Below are 16,183 nucleotides of genomic sequence, written 5' to 3' on the forward strand. Positions count from 1 at the left end.
TCTGATGCATAGTCTTCATCTCGTCCGTCTTAGACCCGTGGACTGGGACATCGGTAGAATTGCTTGGTGGGGCGAGCAAGCGAGACAGAGTCGTCGCGTGGATGACGCGTGTACTATCACCGCTCTTTTGCCATTTTTGCGGGGCTGCCAGGGTAAATTTGTTAGTGGGAGGGACGTGGAGAGAGTTTGAACTGGGGACATGATTTTTGATTGGGTGGAATGACAATGATCCAAGTTTTGTTGGTCAAGTTGTGTGGGGAAAGCAAGGTAAGGGCAGTACAAGTGGCGCGAGATCCGTGCTTGACACTTGCCCAAGGTCCGGCAATGTCAAGAGCCGGCTAGACCCGCCATACATGTTTTTCAAGCAACAAATGAACAGTCCGACTGAGATTGATATACACTTTGTATAATGCACAACTTGGACTATACCTAAAACGTAATACTTAGCCTTCCCTCCTAGGTTCGCCTAAGTATTCGGCCAGCTAACACCCCTTGCCGAACCTCAACTATATAGATCACAACCCCCCACTCACATCATACTCTTCTTTCATCTCATCCGCCCTCTCTCACCTCTCTCCCAACCTCAACCCAAAACACGTAGCCATGCTCTCCCGCTTCGCCCCCGTTGCTCGCGCCGCCCCCTCGGTCGCCAAGCGCGCCTTCTCGGTCTCGGCCACCCGCGCCTACAACACCGAGTACCGCACCTCCGAGAAGACCCAGTCGCTCCACAACTTCTCGGACGAGGAGATCATGCTCCGTGACACCGGTGAGTACGCCTCAAGGCAGAAGAGCAAGCTGGCCTGGTCGCGAGATCTTAGAACTTGGCGATAACTAGATCTGGCTATCTAGGGAACCGCCCGGAGCTCGAGCGGGCTCGCCCGGAACTTTGCCGGCACCGAAAACAAACCATATGCTGACATGCAGTCCGCAAGTACGCCGAGGAGGTCATCGCCCCCAAGGTCTACGAGATGGACGAGTCCGAGGTCATGGACCCCGCTGTCATCCAGGGCCTTTTCGACAACGGCGTGAGTTTTTCTAGCGGCGCCCCGTATGACCTCGCTAGAGGCATGTGGCCCTCGAACACTACCGAACTCGCACTGACCCCTAGCTCATGGGCATTGAGATCCCCGAGGAGTACTCGGGTGCTGGCATGTCGTTCACCGGTGCCATTCTCGCCGTCGAGGAGATCTCGCGTGTCGACCCCTCGGTCGCTGTCCTCGTTGACGTTCACAACACCCTCGTCAACACCGTTGTCCGTCACCACGGCTCGGACGCCATCAGGGAGAAGTGGCTCCCCGGCCTCGCCACCGACACCGTTGGTTCGTTCTGCCTTACCGAGCCCGGAGCCGGCTCGGACGCCTTCGGCCTCCAGACCACCGCCAAGGAGGACGGTGACCACTACATCCTTAACGGCACCAAGATGTGGATCTCCAACTCGGGCGAGGCCGGCACCTTCCTCGTCTTCGCCAACGTTGACCCCTCCAAGGGCTACAAGGGCATCACCTGCTTCGTCGTCTCCAAGGACATGGGCGTCGAGATTGCCAAGAAGGAGAAGAAGCTCGGTATCCGCGCCTCGTCGACTTGCGTCCTCAACTTTGACAACATCCGTGTCCCCAAGGAGAACATTGTTGGCGAGGTCGGCAAGGGCTACAAGATCGCCATCGAGATCCTCAACGAGGGCCGTATCGGTATCGCTGCCCAGATGATCGGTCTTGCCCAGGGTGCCTTTGAGAAGGCTCTCCCCTACACCTACCAGCGCAAGCAGTTCGGCAAGGCCGTCGGTGACTTCCAGGGCATGGGCTTCCAGTTCGCCGACATTGCTACCCAGATTGAGGCTGCCAAGCTCATGACCTACAACGCCGCTCGTCTTAAGGAGGAGGGCCGTGTCTTCACCAAGGAGGCTGCCATGGCCAAGTACTTCGCTTCGGTCGTTGCTCAGCGCGCCGCCGGTGCCGCCATTGAGTGGTGCGGTGGTGTCGGCTTCACCCGCGACACTGGTGTTGAGAAGTTCTGGCGTGACTCGAAGATCGGTGCCATCTACGAGGGTACCTCGAACATCCAGCTCGAGACCATTGCCAAGTTCCTCAAGAAGCAGTACGCATAAGCATTGCATGGAGCAGGGACGGCGGGCGCGTCGTCGACATTAGTTGGCGGCGGGCGGGCGAGCGCAAGCCCGCCGGGACTCAATAGTAGTAGCATTGGGTAGTAGCAGTTAGACCGCGCATATGCGCAGCGTTGTTTGTGATATGAAGGCATGACACGGACACGGACACGGCGTGGGTGGGGTGAGTGAGCGTGTTGAATGTAAACTCAAGACGATGCGCGTCGCGTCGCAGGCTAGCTATGTCTTCTTGACGCGACTGAGGGTTTGCCTCCCTCCATCCTTTACAACGGCATTAGTCGACTTGTCGTGTCAAGACAACGAGTGCAGTAGGCACTCAGTGAATCTTGGAGCTTGGGTCGTGGTAGCACAAGTCCCAGAGCAACCAAGCAAGCAGTCACGCCGCTCGCAAGTTGTGTTGCAAACCAACTTTTCCAAACCAGGGTGAGCTAAGTACGTTGGCAGAGGTCTGCCAACTCTGCAATTCAATTCATTCAAGTAGGGCGGCGCTGACGGACGAGCGCAACTGTAATTAATCGAATTGCCTTCCTTTCATAGCCCTTCCAAGTGGCCAAGTCGGGGCCTCTGTATAATAAGGGGCGTAATTCATGAACGCCTCTAGCCTCGCCTCTGCACTCTTTCCTATTCGCATCTGCGTTAGCTAGCGACCGCTAGTACAGCGCGACCACAACCTTTGTGCAGGTGCAGACGCGAGTACGCGAGGAGGCTCTGACAACGACAACGACAACGACAACGACAACGACAACGACAACGACAACGACAACGACAACGACAACGACAACGACAACGACAGCTGCCCTCCTTTTCGATATATGGTAATGTGCATCGATCTGCACTTGCCCTTTTACCTCTTAAGGATCTAGCCCCTGTGATCCTTTTAGAGTTTTGAAAGCCGCGGCTCCTACCCGCGTCGTCGCGTGCCGCGTTGATGGTCACTTTCAGGCCCTTCCCCACTACCACCACGACATACATTACCTTTCAATTCAACTTTGTCTGGTTGTCTCTTGATCCTTGATCTCTTGTCTCGCCATCACTCTCGACGTCGAACCACCCTTGTCATCCTCCACGCTCGTTATCTGCCAAGACGTCGCTTCACCGCCGCTCCCCACTCCTCCACGCCTTGGCGTTACCGACCTCGCCCGACACTTCCCCTCTCCCCTCCTCCCCTCCCTCCCCCGGCGCGCGCTGGCTTGCCTCGCTAGCAATGCCACCAGCAGCCCAGAAACAGGCGCAGACTGCGCGCCTTAACCCCTTATGGTATCACTACGCCTGTGCGACGGTCGCTGCCGCACTCGTGCTCGGCAACATGTTACGCTGGGCCTTCCTCGACGCGCCGGACAACTATCACTGCGGCGCTATGCTGTCCACTGGCAAGTGGCTGGACGAAGGAACCTACAAGAACTGGCAGCCTGAAGGTGAGTGTCTTTTCAGGCGATCCAAGGACACATGGACGAGGATGATCAGCGAGCTGATTCAAGGTTGTTACCAAGCTACGCTCAAGCCCGCCGCGCTTGCCAAATGTCTCACCTCGCCATCCGCAGTCTCTGCTACCGCATCATCAAACCCATCCAACCGGCGCGCCTTGTTCATCGGTGACTCGACCGTGCGACAGCTCTACTTTGCCGCGGTGCGCAACATCGACAAGGGCGTCGACTACCCCAAGAGTTGGGAGACTGATGGCGAGAAGCACACCGACCGCAAGGCAGTACTCACCACCAAAGGCGGGCAGCAGCTCACCATCGAGTTCTGGTGGGATCCCTACCTCAACACCACCCAAACTGGTGACTACATCGCGTCGCGGCCCGCATCGCCCGCATCGCTACTGGTCATGGGCTCGGGACTGTGGTACCTCCGCAACCCGTCTTCAGGAGGCACAACAGCGTTTACCAAGACGATCCAGGACACCTTTGACACGCTGCGCAAGCGACAGGGTTCGCCAATCGCACCCCTACTCAACCCGTGGGACGCCATGACGGCGACGCAAACCAACTGGCTCCCGGGATTGTTACCTAGCACTGTCGATGCTGGCGTCGCCGCTGGCGGACACGACTTTGCGCTCGCGGACGCCATCTTCTTCGTGCCCGTCGCCGATCCAGTGCCGGAGAAGCTGAGCGCGGAGCGGGCTGAGACGATCTTCTCCGCAGACGTCGAGATGATGAACGCCGAGATTGCGACGCGGTTGACCCAGCCTAACCCACCGCCCATTATGGTCCCGAGCGTGTTCAACGCGCTCCTCGTCGACGAGGAGACGACCGACGGTCTCCACTTCTCTGACCGCATTATGGACAAGCAGGCTGAGCTGATGCTCTCATGGCGCTGCAACGACATGCTCCGCAAGGAGGCGTCCGAGGGCGCCTGCTGCCGGCGGTACAACACGCTGCGCCCTCTCCAGGCGCTCCTCCTCCTCTACCTTGGTGTCTGGGCGCCCATCTCGTGCTTGATCGCGCCCCGTCTGCGCCCCGGTCACCCTCTTCTCACCTTCATCCCTGCCGACAAGGTCGCCAAAGCCATCAGCTCTTTCGGAATCGCGATCGCCTACCTCTACCTTGCGGACCGCACCACCATCTTCTTCAAGGAGCAGAAGGACTGGGACCCCAAGATCTTTGGCGCACTCATGCTCGGTTCGCTAGTTGCAGGCCTCGCGACCGTCAAGAACAAGGGCAAGGACCTCGGCTTCCTCAACCGCGACATCACCGACGAGTGGAAGGGTTGGATGCAGATCGCCATCCTCATCTACCACTTCTTCGGCGCGTCCAAGATCAGCGGCATCTACAACCCGATTCGCGTCATGGTTGCTGCGTACCTCTTCATGACAGGCTACGGACACTTCTTCTTCTACTTCAAGAAGGCCGACTTTGGCTTCAACCGCATCGCCCAGGTGCTGGTTCGCCTCAACCTCCTCTCGGTCGTGCTCCCGTACACCATGAACACAGACTACGCGTTCTACTACTTTGCGCCTCTCGTGAGCTGGTGGTACATGGTCATCTACGGCACCATGCTCCTCGGCGCGCGGTACAATGCCAAGCCGGCGTTCCTCCTCATCAAGCTGTTCGTCTGCGCGGGCGCCCTCACAGCGTTCATGTACCAGACGTGGATGATGGAGGGTCTGTTCTCGTTCCTCAACACCGTCTTCCGCATCCAGTGGAGCGCCAAGGAGTGGTCGTTCCGCGTCACGCTCGACCTCTACATTGTGTGGGGCGGCATGCTCTCAGCCTACGCATTCATCAAGTTCAACGAGTTGCGCATCGCCGAGCGTCCCTTCTTCCCAGCCTTGCGCACTGGCGCGGTCGTGGCTTCGGTCCTCGGCCTCATCTGGTACATGTGGTTCCAGCTCACGCGCAAGGACAAGTTTGAGTACAACGGCTACCACGCCGCCGTGTCGTGTATCCCGATCCTGTCCTTTGTGGTCTTGCGCAACGCAAGCTCGCTCCTGCGCACGTGTACGAGCCAGCTCTTCTGCTTTGTCGGCCAGATCTCGCTCGAGACCTTCATCCTCCAGTTCCACGGGTGGCTGGCAGCCGACACCAAGGCCATCCTCCTTGTCCTTCCCGCGACGCGCTGGCGCCCCGTCAACCTCGTCATCTCGTCCATCGCCTTCGTCTGGCTCTCATACAAGGTCAGTGGCGCCACTGGCGACATCACCTCCTGGGCTGTGGGCAAGAAGAAGAAGGCCCTTCCGCCGCCTGTCACTCAGGGCGGCGAGGCCATCTTCGACGCCACGCAGCCGGGGCAGGAGAACATCCCGCTCATGGAGGCGGACAAACAGAACGAGAGTGAGGCGTACGTGGCCCCCGAGAAGAGCTGGCGCGACCACGCGGTCGTGAGCGTGCTCGGCAACATTGGCGTGCTGGCCCAAACGCACGACAGCGTCAAACTCGGCCTCGTGCTCCTCGCATTGTGGGTCGCCAACTGGCTCTACTAGATTTTGACATGCATATGTACGCACCGGAAACCTGATCGTGGGTGGCTCACGCTGTTTTCTTCATCCCGCTGTGCGCAGCTTTTATCTTGTACAATACAGACCATCGTAATACCGTGCGTGATACAATGTTCTCAAAACGCCACAAAATGACAACATACGGCTCCATGCCCTCCCTATCGTGCTATGCTCACGCCTCTCCCATCTCAGCCCGGCATTACTCGCGGTGACTGGGGCGTTTGTAGAGGCGCGTTCCCATACTCGGGTTCGATCGCTTTGGCTTTCCCTCGAACGAATTGAGATGCCCGGCACTTGGCGCTACCCCGCGCGCGTTCTGCATCTGCGGGGTTTCGAGTCGCCAGTTTTCCGCCTCGTATTGGGGTTAGCGCAGGAAGCCCTGGACGTATGGCTGCGAGAACAAGTCGTTCAATAAGCCCTTCGCCTCGAGGTCGGCGTAGCAGGCGTCAAGGTCCCATTCGAGTGGTTCACCAGTTGGGGGGCGCTCCAGCTGATCAATATTGGCAAAGTGCCACTCTGCCATCTCGGGAAGCAAGGCAATCACTTGTGCGTGCAAGGCGGGCGGAAGCTGCATCATCTCCGAACCATTCGTCGTTAGCGTGGTCAGCACGATGTCGCTTCCCCCGAACTCCCGAATCCTCGCAACAATGGTCTGCACCTTGCCCGGCGAAAGGTGATTGAACATGTTGATGATGTAGTACACCGCATCGTCGCGGTGTTTGGATGGGGCGGTGAGGTGGGTCTGGAGGATCGGGTTGGTCATTGTCGCGGACATGTTGGATGCGGATGGCGCGATAGAGTCGTCGGAGAGAGAATGGAACGGGTGAAAGAGGATGGGTGCAAGTTCAAGTACTCAATATTTAATCGCAGATTGCAAGACATTTAGTGCGAGCGCGAGCCGTTAATCGACTCGAAATGGGATTGCTGACGAGAACAATTGCGAGGTATTGAATAAATATCCATATCGACTACTCATTGTATCAGCCGAATTACCCAAGTGGGTTAGATGGTGTGGGGTAATGCGTGGAGCGAGTTGAATGAAGTCAGTCGCGTAGTATCGGATGCGCTAAGGTCATGTATCATGTACGTTTTGGCCGCCTGATCTGCCTGCACGCTTTTGCGTGCATGAGTATGCACTGCAATGATCTCATACTGGGAGGCAGGCAATTGGAAATGCGCTTGGGATGCTATCCCGACGTCTGCAGCGACTTGGCGCTGAGGCGCCTGGAGTCGGCTGCGGCACCATATCCCACACCTGTGGTATGGGGCCATAAACATCGGCCTGGGGACGGTCGGCTCGCGTGCGTGTATCCGGCATCCATTTGCGGATGCTGCCGCGTTCCAGTTCGTCGACGTTGGGACAGTCGTGTCCTGTCGGTGTGCGGGGTATCCGATTGCGCTTGCGCATCCCCGTTCGCGCCCTGCTCGCTGGTCGGCTGCGGTTGTCCCGAGCCACTTGCGGCTGCTAGCTTGTGTTGGCTGCTCGTGTTCTGCGAGTGGGACATCGTACGGCTACAGACGGTAACGAGACGGAGAGAGGTGGATGGATGGAGAGGAATTGGGCGCTAACGGTACGCTGGTGGATTAGAGACCGGGCTGTGGATAGGACACAGAGAGGTGAGAGAGCCAAGGTTGTGGACGCAAGTCGAGCTACCGACAAGGAGGCCAACGCGAGAGATAATGGTAGAAGAGCAAAGCTTGCGGTCTGAAGACGCAGGCATCAGGGCAAGGACTCAAAGAGGGATGAATTGTCGATTTGAGAGAGGATAGGTGAACAGATAAACACGCAGAAATCTGAGCTCCAATGTTTTAAGGACGATTCAGTATAGTCAACGGACCCACCAGTTTGGTACTAGATGGTGGCGTTGAGCGGGTTAGTCAGTGGGGTGAGTCGGGCGAGTCGGGTGAGCAGCCGCGTCGCGGGGCTGGTTCTGAGCACTCTCTCAATTCAGAAACTCATCGATAACTAGTTGCTCTGGCCCGGCGGGGGACCCGGCGCTGACAGCCCGCCCAGCCGCTCTCAAGTGGCGCCGGCCGGCACGGTGATGATAAGTTCTCCGCTTCAACAAATGTCCAGCGCACGAGTCACTGGCTGGAGATTTTGCGGCGGAAGTTCGCCACGTCGCTCTCGCTAGGAACAGCGGGCAGCCACTCGCCCAGCCAGGCACGGAGGATCTCCTCATCACGTGCAAGCACAGTGCGCCCATGGATCCGCACCCGCCTCCGAGCACCCTCGTGCTCGCCGACGTGCATGAGCGCTTCAAGCGTCGTGCGCCATGTCGGCTTAGTGCCTAGAGCCCTCATCCACCCCAGCCCCCGGGCCACTTCGTCGACCACCGCCGCCTCGTCGCCGAACTCCACTCCGTACTGCCGGAGTAGGGACATGTATACCTCCCACGTCCGAGCACTCGGGATGATGTGTGCGTAGTTCGCGCCAGACGCTGGTGGCGGGCAGGTGGAGGCCGCAGGGAAAGCGCGCGGGGAGATAAGATCCACGAGACCCATGAAAGACCTGGCGCCGAGTGGTGATGGCACATCGGCGAGGCCCGGCCAGTTGCCGAGAACCACGGTCCGAAAGAGGGCGCGCGCGCGGGCCCACGGTTGCTGACCGCCGTGTTCTTCGTGCCAACTGTACCGTGGCGGGTCGAGAAGGGCCGTGATCGGCGCCGAGCGCCAGTCCACCTCCTTACTTTGGTAAGTGGTTGGGGTTGAGTGGAGCGCTGAAGCGAGCGCGCGCAGACGTCCGCGGAAACTGTCCATGCCAGGGTCGAAGCCGCGTTCGGTACACATTAACGCACATTCCAGGATGAGCGTGAGGGAGATGTCGTCGTGGACCACGTCCCACCGCGGGAGCCCCGCCTCCCACAGCCTAAACGCGACGCCAGGCTGGCCAGCTCGCGAGGCGAGTGAGATGAGCACGTTGAGTGCCTGCGTATCGAGTCGAACCGCGCGGCCACCTGCCGGCCGGGGAGATTCGACACGGTGCCCACGCCGCGGGCGCCAAGCGTAGTAGTCGACCGCCTTGAGAGCGTGCGTGAGGCCGTTGGGGCGCGTGAACTGCACCTCGGCCCCGACGGAGAGCGCAGCGGCGTCGATTAAGGCAGCGCGGCCCTCACCCGCCGCTTGGTAGCTGTTCTGGACGTCGCGCCAGATGCGCCGGGCCGCGACGATGTCGCCGCGCTGTACGAGGCCGCGCATGACGGGTGTGAGGGTGTGGCTGACTGCCATGGCATCGGGGACCTGGGACACGAGAGTGGACAGCTGCTTGGCGGTTACACAGTCATCGGCTGCCACACGGGATAGAAGGATCGACCAGGCGCGTGTAGAGGTTGTCGGGTCTGCAATGGCGCTGTCCACAGCCTTCCTTCCTGCTCCGGTTTCGCCCGCGGCTGTATCCACAAGCAGACCAGCCACAAACGGCTCGAGCAGTTTGACAGCCTCGACGAGCGACGCCACGCCTTCGGCTGCCATGAGGCGGTGGCGGGCTGTGGAATCGCTGCCGGCAGCATGGGACAGGGCCCTCAGTGCACCCTCGTGCCGCCCGGCTTGGAGGCCAACCGTGGCCACCGCAAGCCATTGAGACGACGAGAGCTCCAGTTTCCACCTCTTCGCGTGCGCCAGGATGGGCCCGATGGTTGTCGGGGCAAGGAGGCGAGTAGACAGAAGAGCGTTGAAGCTCGCGGGTCGGGCGGCAAGGGTAGCCGGCGGCGTCATGCCCTCTAACACGGAGACGAGGGAAGAGACAACACGAGCCATCTCGTCCTGGACCGCGGCTGGTAAATCGGTCGCGGGGTTGGTGCCCGCCAGGGCTCGGAGGAAGCGGTGGTACCGTGCGATTCCGCGTTCAACCGCATCCGCCCCATTCTTGATATCAAGTTGTGTCGCGGCGGCGAGAACATCCAGGGCCTCGTCTACCACAGGCCGGATATAAGTGAGTGCGTGGGCTCGCAGAACCGCTTGCGCGTACCAGCCTAGTGCGCGCAGCCTCTGGTTGTAACCTGTTGCGCTGGGTTCGACTGGGGAGGTGATGGCGGGAAGCAAGCGGGCAAGGGCAGAGGTAGAGGCAGGGAGACGGAGGAGCGTAGACAATCCATGCGGCCCAGTGTTGGGTGGGTGTGCGAGGAAGGCTGGGGGAAGGGCGTTGAGGGCTGCGTCGAGGTTGCGCGGTTGGGGAGGAAGGGGAGGTATTGGTGGTGGGTCAGGCGTGATCGTTGCGGGAGGCCGGCGCTTGCGAGTCCGCGCGCGTTGATGTTGGTGATCTTGGGGGTGGGAATGGGTATATCCCTCGTCCTGAGCCGGCCGGAAGACGCTGAACGTCCGCCGCGGTGATTCGGAGAAGGTGAGGTCGACAGCACTGATGGCACTGCTACTGGCCTCACGGCATGCCGGCCAGCACGGAAGATGGCACTGCGGCCGCGGACAGAGTGATGTCCTGCTGTTAGCTAAACCTAGGGCGTGCCCACCTTGCTGCAGTGAGTGCCCTCATCGCCCCATCGCAGTGTAGAAATGTCGAGAACTCGGGGTTGCGAGTAGAGGTGAGTTGTCTTTGCAGTTCAGTGTTCAAAGTCACGTGCTCCACACGTGGAAGAGCTTTCAGGCACGCTCATCTACCCGCGCGACGCGTCTTGTTGACTTTCTGTCCCCCCTCTTCTTCATTCCGGAACTCTACTCGACATGGTGCTGCCCAATAAGCGCGTCACCGTGCGCTTCAAGCCATATGCGGAGGACGAGATGTACCAGCTCCTCGAGCTGCCGCCCGACATCTTCAAGGCCGTCGAGGGCGGGCAGAGCGTCTCGTTAGCTTTTGCATCCACTCCTTTAGCTTACTCCAGATTGACGATCAAGGGCCGCCCATCGGACGACGCGGTGTTGTGTACCGCCGACAAGACGTACGCTCTTCGCGGGGTCAGCATCTCAAACTCGCTCCTTGTTCTCCGTCCTCCGCCGTCCTCAGCCGACGAACTGCACATCAGGGACATCCGGCACGAGGTACTCGAGTGCGTCCCCGCCCCCGGTCGAACAGAGCGCCTCCACACCCTGCTGCGCGACAGTGCATGGCGCGGTGTTGGGTATACGCCGTGGCCTGAACGAACGGGTGACAAGCGCAAGCGAACAAAGCGGTATACGCGCGCCCAATTGAGTTCCGTGGTGCAGGCCAGTGAGGCGGAACTGAAGAGCGCACTGCGCGCCGCCAACATCATCGAGGTGCAGGGATACATGCTTCTACTCCGTCCACCCGAGCTCTCATCCCTCCTCTCTCTCCTCCTCGCCCTCCTCACCGTCCACTCTGAAGGAGAAGGGGAGAAACCCACAGCCCCTGCAGAAGCCATCATGGCCGCGCTCGCGGACGACCACGACGTGCAGCAAGACCTATCCCGCGGCGTTATGGATCTCTTCGGTGATCTTGAAGGCGATGGCTGGACTGCCGACGTGCCAGCTGTCGTGCGCGAGCTCGGCCGCGGTCTGCTGGCCGCTCAAGCGGTGAGCTATCATCCATCGAAATGGCAGCTGACAGCAGAACGTCCCCCGGCCACTCGACCTCTTGCTCGCTCAATGGAACTCGTTGGCCGGCGCTTTCGAGGCCCATGTCGCTCTTGACCTTCTCGCAGGCAGCTACCTCCTGCGCGATCCACCACCAGCCGCATCCGCCCGGGGGCAGCTAGTCGAGTACTTCCCTGTGCACACGCTGAGTGCACACGCGCCGACACGCTTCGCCGACCTCTTCCTCACGCGGCCGCGATGGCGACCAAGCGACATGATCCCTTTCCTCCGCGGGCTGTACCCAGATGGCGACAATAAGGCGCGTGATAAGCTCGTGGCCAAGTATATTCGTGTCGTCAAGGAGCGTGAAGGCGCGTGGTGGTACCCGCGTCGGACGGGATAGCATACGGGGTTATGTATGTAGGCTACTGTACTATCTACATTCTAATCGGTCGCGAGGGGCGGCGGTGGCGCCTCGCGCGGGGTGTATGCCGCTACTGTCAGCTTACAACTCTAGGCTCGAAAGCTGATGGAGACACTCACGCAGGGTCTCGCCGTCTCGCAGGCGCTTGAGCCACGTCTCGCGCTCCTTCTCGATGCGCTTGTACATGTTGTGCCCCAGTCCTTCCGCGAGAAGGAGCTTGCACACCAGTGCCGAATTACTCCCAGGGTTCGGGAGGTTGGGCGCTGGATGCGCGAGGTCGGGGATGAACTGGATGAGCTGGTGGTTGGCGCTGAAGATGGGTAGATGGAACGACGTGTCCTTGATTGTGTCCTGGTGTTAACTCAACGATACAAGAACAACTGACATAGGGGATGATGAGCGAGTGTAGGCCTGGCGCACCTGCAACGCGGTGCGGCGCATTCAGGTCTTCTCCGCCCGGCCGCTTGACTGCGATGAAGATGATCTGGTCTCAGCTGGAATCACTACCGTCGAATGAGGTCACGACTTACGCGCTGGTCGGTGAGCCATATCCGGCCCCACGACTTCTCCGTGCGCTTCGGCCCCTCGATGGTCGCCGGGATGGTGAGCTCGATGTCGGTCGCATACCCGGGCGTCAAGAGCTTTTCGCCAATGTGGATGGGTGCGCGCGTTTCTGTCTCAGCTTCAAACGCACAGTACAGCTTACCTCCCCATTCGATAGTGTTGGCTGCCATTGTTGGTTGCTAAAGATGTCCAGTGGAAGTGGAGGGTGGCAAATGATTATCAGTACATGACAGAGCGGGTGGTGATGATGACGATCGGCTGGTCAGTAACGCAACCCCATGGGGAAGCCTGTTAACCTGACGTGTCAATTGATATCAGACTCCTCTTGACTGTTGGCTCCATGGTTTGGCTGAGCGCGATTGTCCACCTGACAACTACAATCACTCTCATCCACCACTCATCGATTCCTACAACTCATCTTCTCTCAATATCAACGCAAGCGGGACGTCTTTCGAACAAGTATTGCGTGGATACCTAAACCACATCATTGCATACCCCGGCGCGAGGTCCCCCAAACCCCACACCTCGCGTGACCACCCATGTCTTCCTCGGCCTCGCGCGGCGCGTCCTCGGCCGCCGAGGCGCGCAGCAACACGACATCGCGCGTAGGAGGCCGCGCCGAATTCTCAGACTCAAAGGAGGCAGTTGGAGACGTCAAGGATGACCCGAACATCGTAATCATCGACGACAACAGCTCCATCGCGCGCGCGGCAGCGCAGAGCCGGCACGAAGCTGACCTCGCGCAGCACGCGTACGAGCCGCCTCGGCCCAAGCGCGTGCAGGATGAGTGAGTAATGCCGTCAGAAGTCCTTTCTGCAGCGGCGGCCGCGGATTGGCTCCGCGCTGCACGCGTCGACCCATGAATCCATCCGCCACATTGCTTACGCGCAGCTGGCAGGTCGCGTACGTGTGGGCGTTCATCGTCAAGTTCGGGTTGTTGCCCCGGATCAGCAGCCTACTGAACCTAGAGGAGTGAGTGTCTTTGGTTCGGAGGGCTGGCGGCTTTGGGCGGGTCTTGGTTGGCCCACCCTCGCCAGGGTGGGCCTCTGACGGTACGCCCAAGTGCCACATTCGCCCATCGGCCATCAGAGGGCGCTGACCCCAGCTTTGAGCGGAGTCTATGCGAGCCCGTCGCGAATAGACCAGACGACGTGCTTGAGGGTGTCCTCATGGCGTTCCTCAAGAACCTCAAGCCAGGCCTTCGCAACCTCGAGTGGGTTTTAATTTATTACGGCTAATTAATGCGCAGCTGCACAAATATCCAGTCACACCTCTCCAATTACATCTCAGACATGCTCCTCAACTCGCAAGAATTTACGGTGTGGGATCGCCCGTGGGCGCCGCACGAGGAAGCGCGGGCCGAGTGCTGCAACAAGTCGGCCGACCGCGGCCTCCTGGGCAGACTGCGTGGGCCAAACGAGGACAAACAGACGCGCGTCAAGAAGAACCCCATCGCCCAAATCGAGAAGAAGGGCGGGGGAATATTCGAGCTCGATTGGTACGAGCGCGCGCGCCTGCTTCGTCAGCTCGTCGACTGGCAGTGTAGGTTCCCGTATTTCGATTGACAAGCTCACACCAGTGTCCCACTCTGACATGATCCGGGAAAAGATCAAGGACGCGCAAGCCAAGAAGGACGAGGCAAACAAGAAGAAGCCGAAGCGAAAGAATCCTGAGACAGAAGAGGGGGAGAAGGTGGACAAGAGCGCCGAGATCTGGATCGAGCCTGTTGGTCTTGACCGCAACAAGAACCGCATCTGGAGTCTGGATAGTGAGCTGTCAATCCTTTGCGCGCAGCTAACGTCAGAATCAGCGCGTCTGTACAAGTCAGGCAACCCTTTCAAACGACCCTGTCCGCTCGTCACCATGACGACCATGAGAGGCGAGCTCCAGAGCCAAATGGAGCAGTTCAAGGCGCACGGCCAAGTCGTCCTTCCTAAGCCCACAGGATCCGGGCCAAAGGGCAAGCCAACGCAGAAGGAGGCGATGGCGCACCGCCGCCAGCTCAAGGGCGTCGAGGACGAGAAACAGCTTGGCGAGTGGGTTGAGCAGTTCCTCCCGAACGTTGAGAAGGAGGAGGCGCGCGTCGCCCGCGCCCGCAAAAAAGTCCTTGACACCATGCGGATACTGCAAGCTGCGGAACTGCGCACAACACGTACGCGCCGGCCTGCCCGCAAGGTAGACTACACTTACGACTCGATAGAGGAAGACGTGAGTTTGCACCGCCGATTTTCGCTGATGTGCAGGAAGAGCTGTTTCCTCGCCGCGGCGGGCGGCGCGGAGCTGGTTCTGCAACGTACGAGCCACCGCGCAAGCCCGTCATCCCTGGGGAACGTCGCTCTGGGCGTATTCAGGCGCGCGTCGATGTCGAGGAGGAAGATGAGGGAACCGTGTCTGCTGCGCCTAGTAGAGACATGTCGCCAGCGCCGTCGTCTCCACGGCCTGCCGAGGTGTTCCCGATGGGCGCAAAGAAGACGAAGGGTTATGTGTACATCGAAGAGCCGGGCTCGGCCCCGTCCAAGGAGAACGGCATGGCGAATGGGGGATCGCGGGGGAGAGGGACGGAGAACGAGCCAATGATGGTCGACGATGAGTGAGCATGCATATTTGCACATACAGTCAGTTTCCAAGTTGTGTGTTGTGGTCAGAGTTGCAACCGATGTTATGTCTGCATGCCAAATCTCTCGCGGGGTGCTGTAATTAATGTGCTGTGATGTCAGCGGCAAGTCAGGAAACAAAAAGGAGCAGCCACAGAAGCCGCGCACTCACCCTCCGGGGTCTGCAGAATGGGTCGTGGTCAGCAAATGTCTCGCGCACGCCAGGGATGTACCAACCTTGATGACATACTCGATCGCTGGCTGTTAGCTCTGCTGCGCGATGGAGCACCCACCCTTGTCCACCGAGTCAATGGCGTCGGCCTCGGCGTCAGGGATCTCAATGGCAAACTCCTCCTCGATGGCCATCACAACCTCAACGGCGTCCAGCGAGTCGAGGCCGAGGTCGGCGGTGAACTCGGAAGTGGGCGCGAGCTGTGTGTGAGCCAGGGCTCATGAAACGGTTTGGCGAAGCAGGAGCCGGCGGTAGAACGGGCTGGAAGATTCAAGTGGAGGACGCCAGTGACGTCCGAGGTACGGGTTTGCGGCGTTGTCTCAGCTGCCCACGGCGCTCAACAGCTCGCGCACACCGTCTCTAGCCCCGTCCGTCTTCCCTCCCCATGATCCTCCCCGCCTGCTCCACCTCTGGCTCCATCTCGCCGTTGGGCGTACCTTGGAAGCGTCAACCTTCTCAAACGACTTGAGCACGTCGAGAACACGGCTGGTAACGTCCTCCTTGGTGAGGGAGGCGGCGGAGTAGGCGCGAACGGCCATGGCACGGGGAACCGCGACGGGGCGGACGTAGCGGGGCGCGGCACGGAGAGCGAGGCGGAACATGGTTGTGGTGTAGGAGATGGTTGAGCTTCTAGGCTACACTAAAGGTGGGAAGGCTAGGCTAGGCTCGACTACCCATCCTAGCAGAACGGGTCCAGTCGCAAGCCAGGGAATGGTAGTCGACAGCGGCGTTATGAATTGCCTCCGTCCTTGTGGCACTTGGACTTTCCGGCCTATTTCGGATCACCTCCAAAAGTCAAGTCCACATTGAGCTCAACGAGAGTGGTGAC

The 16,183-nt window shown here is 59.7% G+C and overlaps 8 protein-coding genes across 8 annotated transcripts; 4 read left to right on the plus strand and 4 right to left on the minus strand.

Annotated features, from left to right (window-relative positions):
- Positions 1–603: 603 nt before the first annotated feature.
- CcaverHIS019_0604440 (uncharacterized protein) lies at positions 604–2,104 on the plus strand (the record flags this gene model as incomplete). Its single annotated transcript, XM_060602903.1, has 3 exons — positions 604–766; positions 925–1,025; positions 1,109–2,104. The coding sequence occupies 3 exons, from the start codon at positions 604–606 to the stop codon at positions 2,102–2,104; spliced, it is 1,260 nt and encodes a 419-aa protein (XP_060459250.1).
- A 1,222-nt stretch (positions 2,105–3,326) lies between these two features.
- CcaverHIS019_0604450 (uncharacterized protein) lies at positions 3,327–6,044 on the plus strand (the record flags this gene model as incomplete). The annotated part of the gene is made up of 2 exons (XM_060602904.1): positions 3,327–3,537; positions 3,601–6,044. 2 exons carry the CDS (start codon positions 3,327–3,329, stop codon positions 6,042–6,044), a joined length of 2,655 nt encoding a protein of 884 aa, XP_060459251.1.
- Positions 6,045–6,423: 379 nt separating this feature from the next.
- Positions 6,424–6,834, minus strand: CcaverHIS019_0604460 (uncharacterized protein; the record flags this gene model as incomplete). Its single annotated transcript, XM_060602905.1, has 1 exon — positions 6,424–6,834. One exon carries the CDS (start codon positions 6,832–6,834, stop codon positions 6,424–6,426), a length of 411 nt encoding a protein of 136 aa, XP_060459252.1.
- A 1,310-nt stretch (positions 6,835–8,144) lies between these two features.
- On the minus strand, positions 8,145–10,545 carry CcaverHIS019_0604470 (uncharacterized protein; the record flags this gene model as incomplete). The annotated part of the gene is made up of 2 exons (XM_060602906.1): positions 8,145–10,491; positions 10,523–10,545. 2 exons carry the CDS (start codon positions 10,543–10,545, stop codon positions 8,145–8,147), a joined length of 2,370 nt encoding a protein of 789 aa, XP_060459253.1.
- Positions 10,546–10,733: 188 nt separating this feature from the next.
- On the plus strand, positions 10,734–11,943 carry DCC1 (uncharacterized protein; the record flags this gene model as incomplete). The annotated part of the gene is made up of 3 exons (XM_060602907.1): positions 10,734–10,855; positions 10,892–11,540; positions 11,578–11,943. 3 exons carry the CDS (start codon positions 10,734–10,736, stop codon positions 11,941–11,943), a joined length of 1,137 nt encoding a protein of 378 aa, XP_060459254.1.
- A 41-nt stretch (positions 11,944–11,984) lies between these two features.
- On the minus strand, positions 11,985–12,698 carry CcaverHIS019_0604490 (uncharacterized protein; the record flags this gene model as incomplete). Its single annotated transcript, XM_060602908.1, has 5 exons — positions 11,985–12,034; positions 12,084–12,315; positions 12,350–12,448; positions 12,495–12,637; positions 12,671–12,698. 5 exons carry the CDS (start codon positions 12,696–12,698, stop codon positions 11,985–11,987), a joined length of 552 nt encoding a protein of 183 aa, XP_060459255.1.
- Positions 12,699–13,067: 369 nt separating this feature from the next.
- On the plus strand, positions 13,068–15,122 carry CcaverHIS019_0604500 (uncharacterized protein; the record flags this gene model as incomplete). The annotated part of the gene is made up of 7 exons (XM_060602909.1): positions 13,068–13,315; positions 13,420–13,500; positions 13,634–13,741; positions 13,778–14,070; positions 14,108–14,296; positions 14,333–14,736; positions 14,772–15,122. 7 exons carry the CDS (start codon positions 13,068–13,070, stop codon positions 15,120–15,122), a joined length of 1,674 nt encoding a protein of 557 aa, XP_060459256.1.
- A 103-nt stretch (positions 15,123–15,225) lies between these two features.
- ACP2 (uncharacterized protein) lies at positions 15,226–15,956 on the minus strand (the record flags this gene model as incomplete). The annotated part of the gene is made up of 5 exons (XM_060602910.1): positions 15,226–15,233; positions 15,295–15,304; positions 15,360–15,379; positions 15,416–15,554; positions 15,792–15,956. The coding sequence occupies 5 exons, from the start codon at positions 15,954–15,956 to the stop codon at positions 15,226–15,228; spliced, it is 342 nt and encodes a 113-aa protein (XP_060459257.1).
- Between the last annotated feature and the right edge of the window lie 227 nt (positions 15,957–16,183).

The sequence above is a fragment of the Cutaneotrichosporon cavernicola genome (genome assembly GCF_030864355.1).
Source record: "Cutaneotrichosporon cavernicola HIS019 DNA, chromosome: 6".
In the NCBI taxonomy this organism is placed as follows: Eukaryota; Fungi; Basidiomycota; class Tremellomycetes; order Trichosporonales; family Trichosporonaceae; genus Cutaneotrichosporon; species Cutaneotrichosporon cavernicola.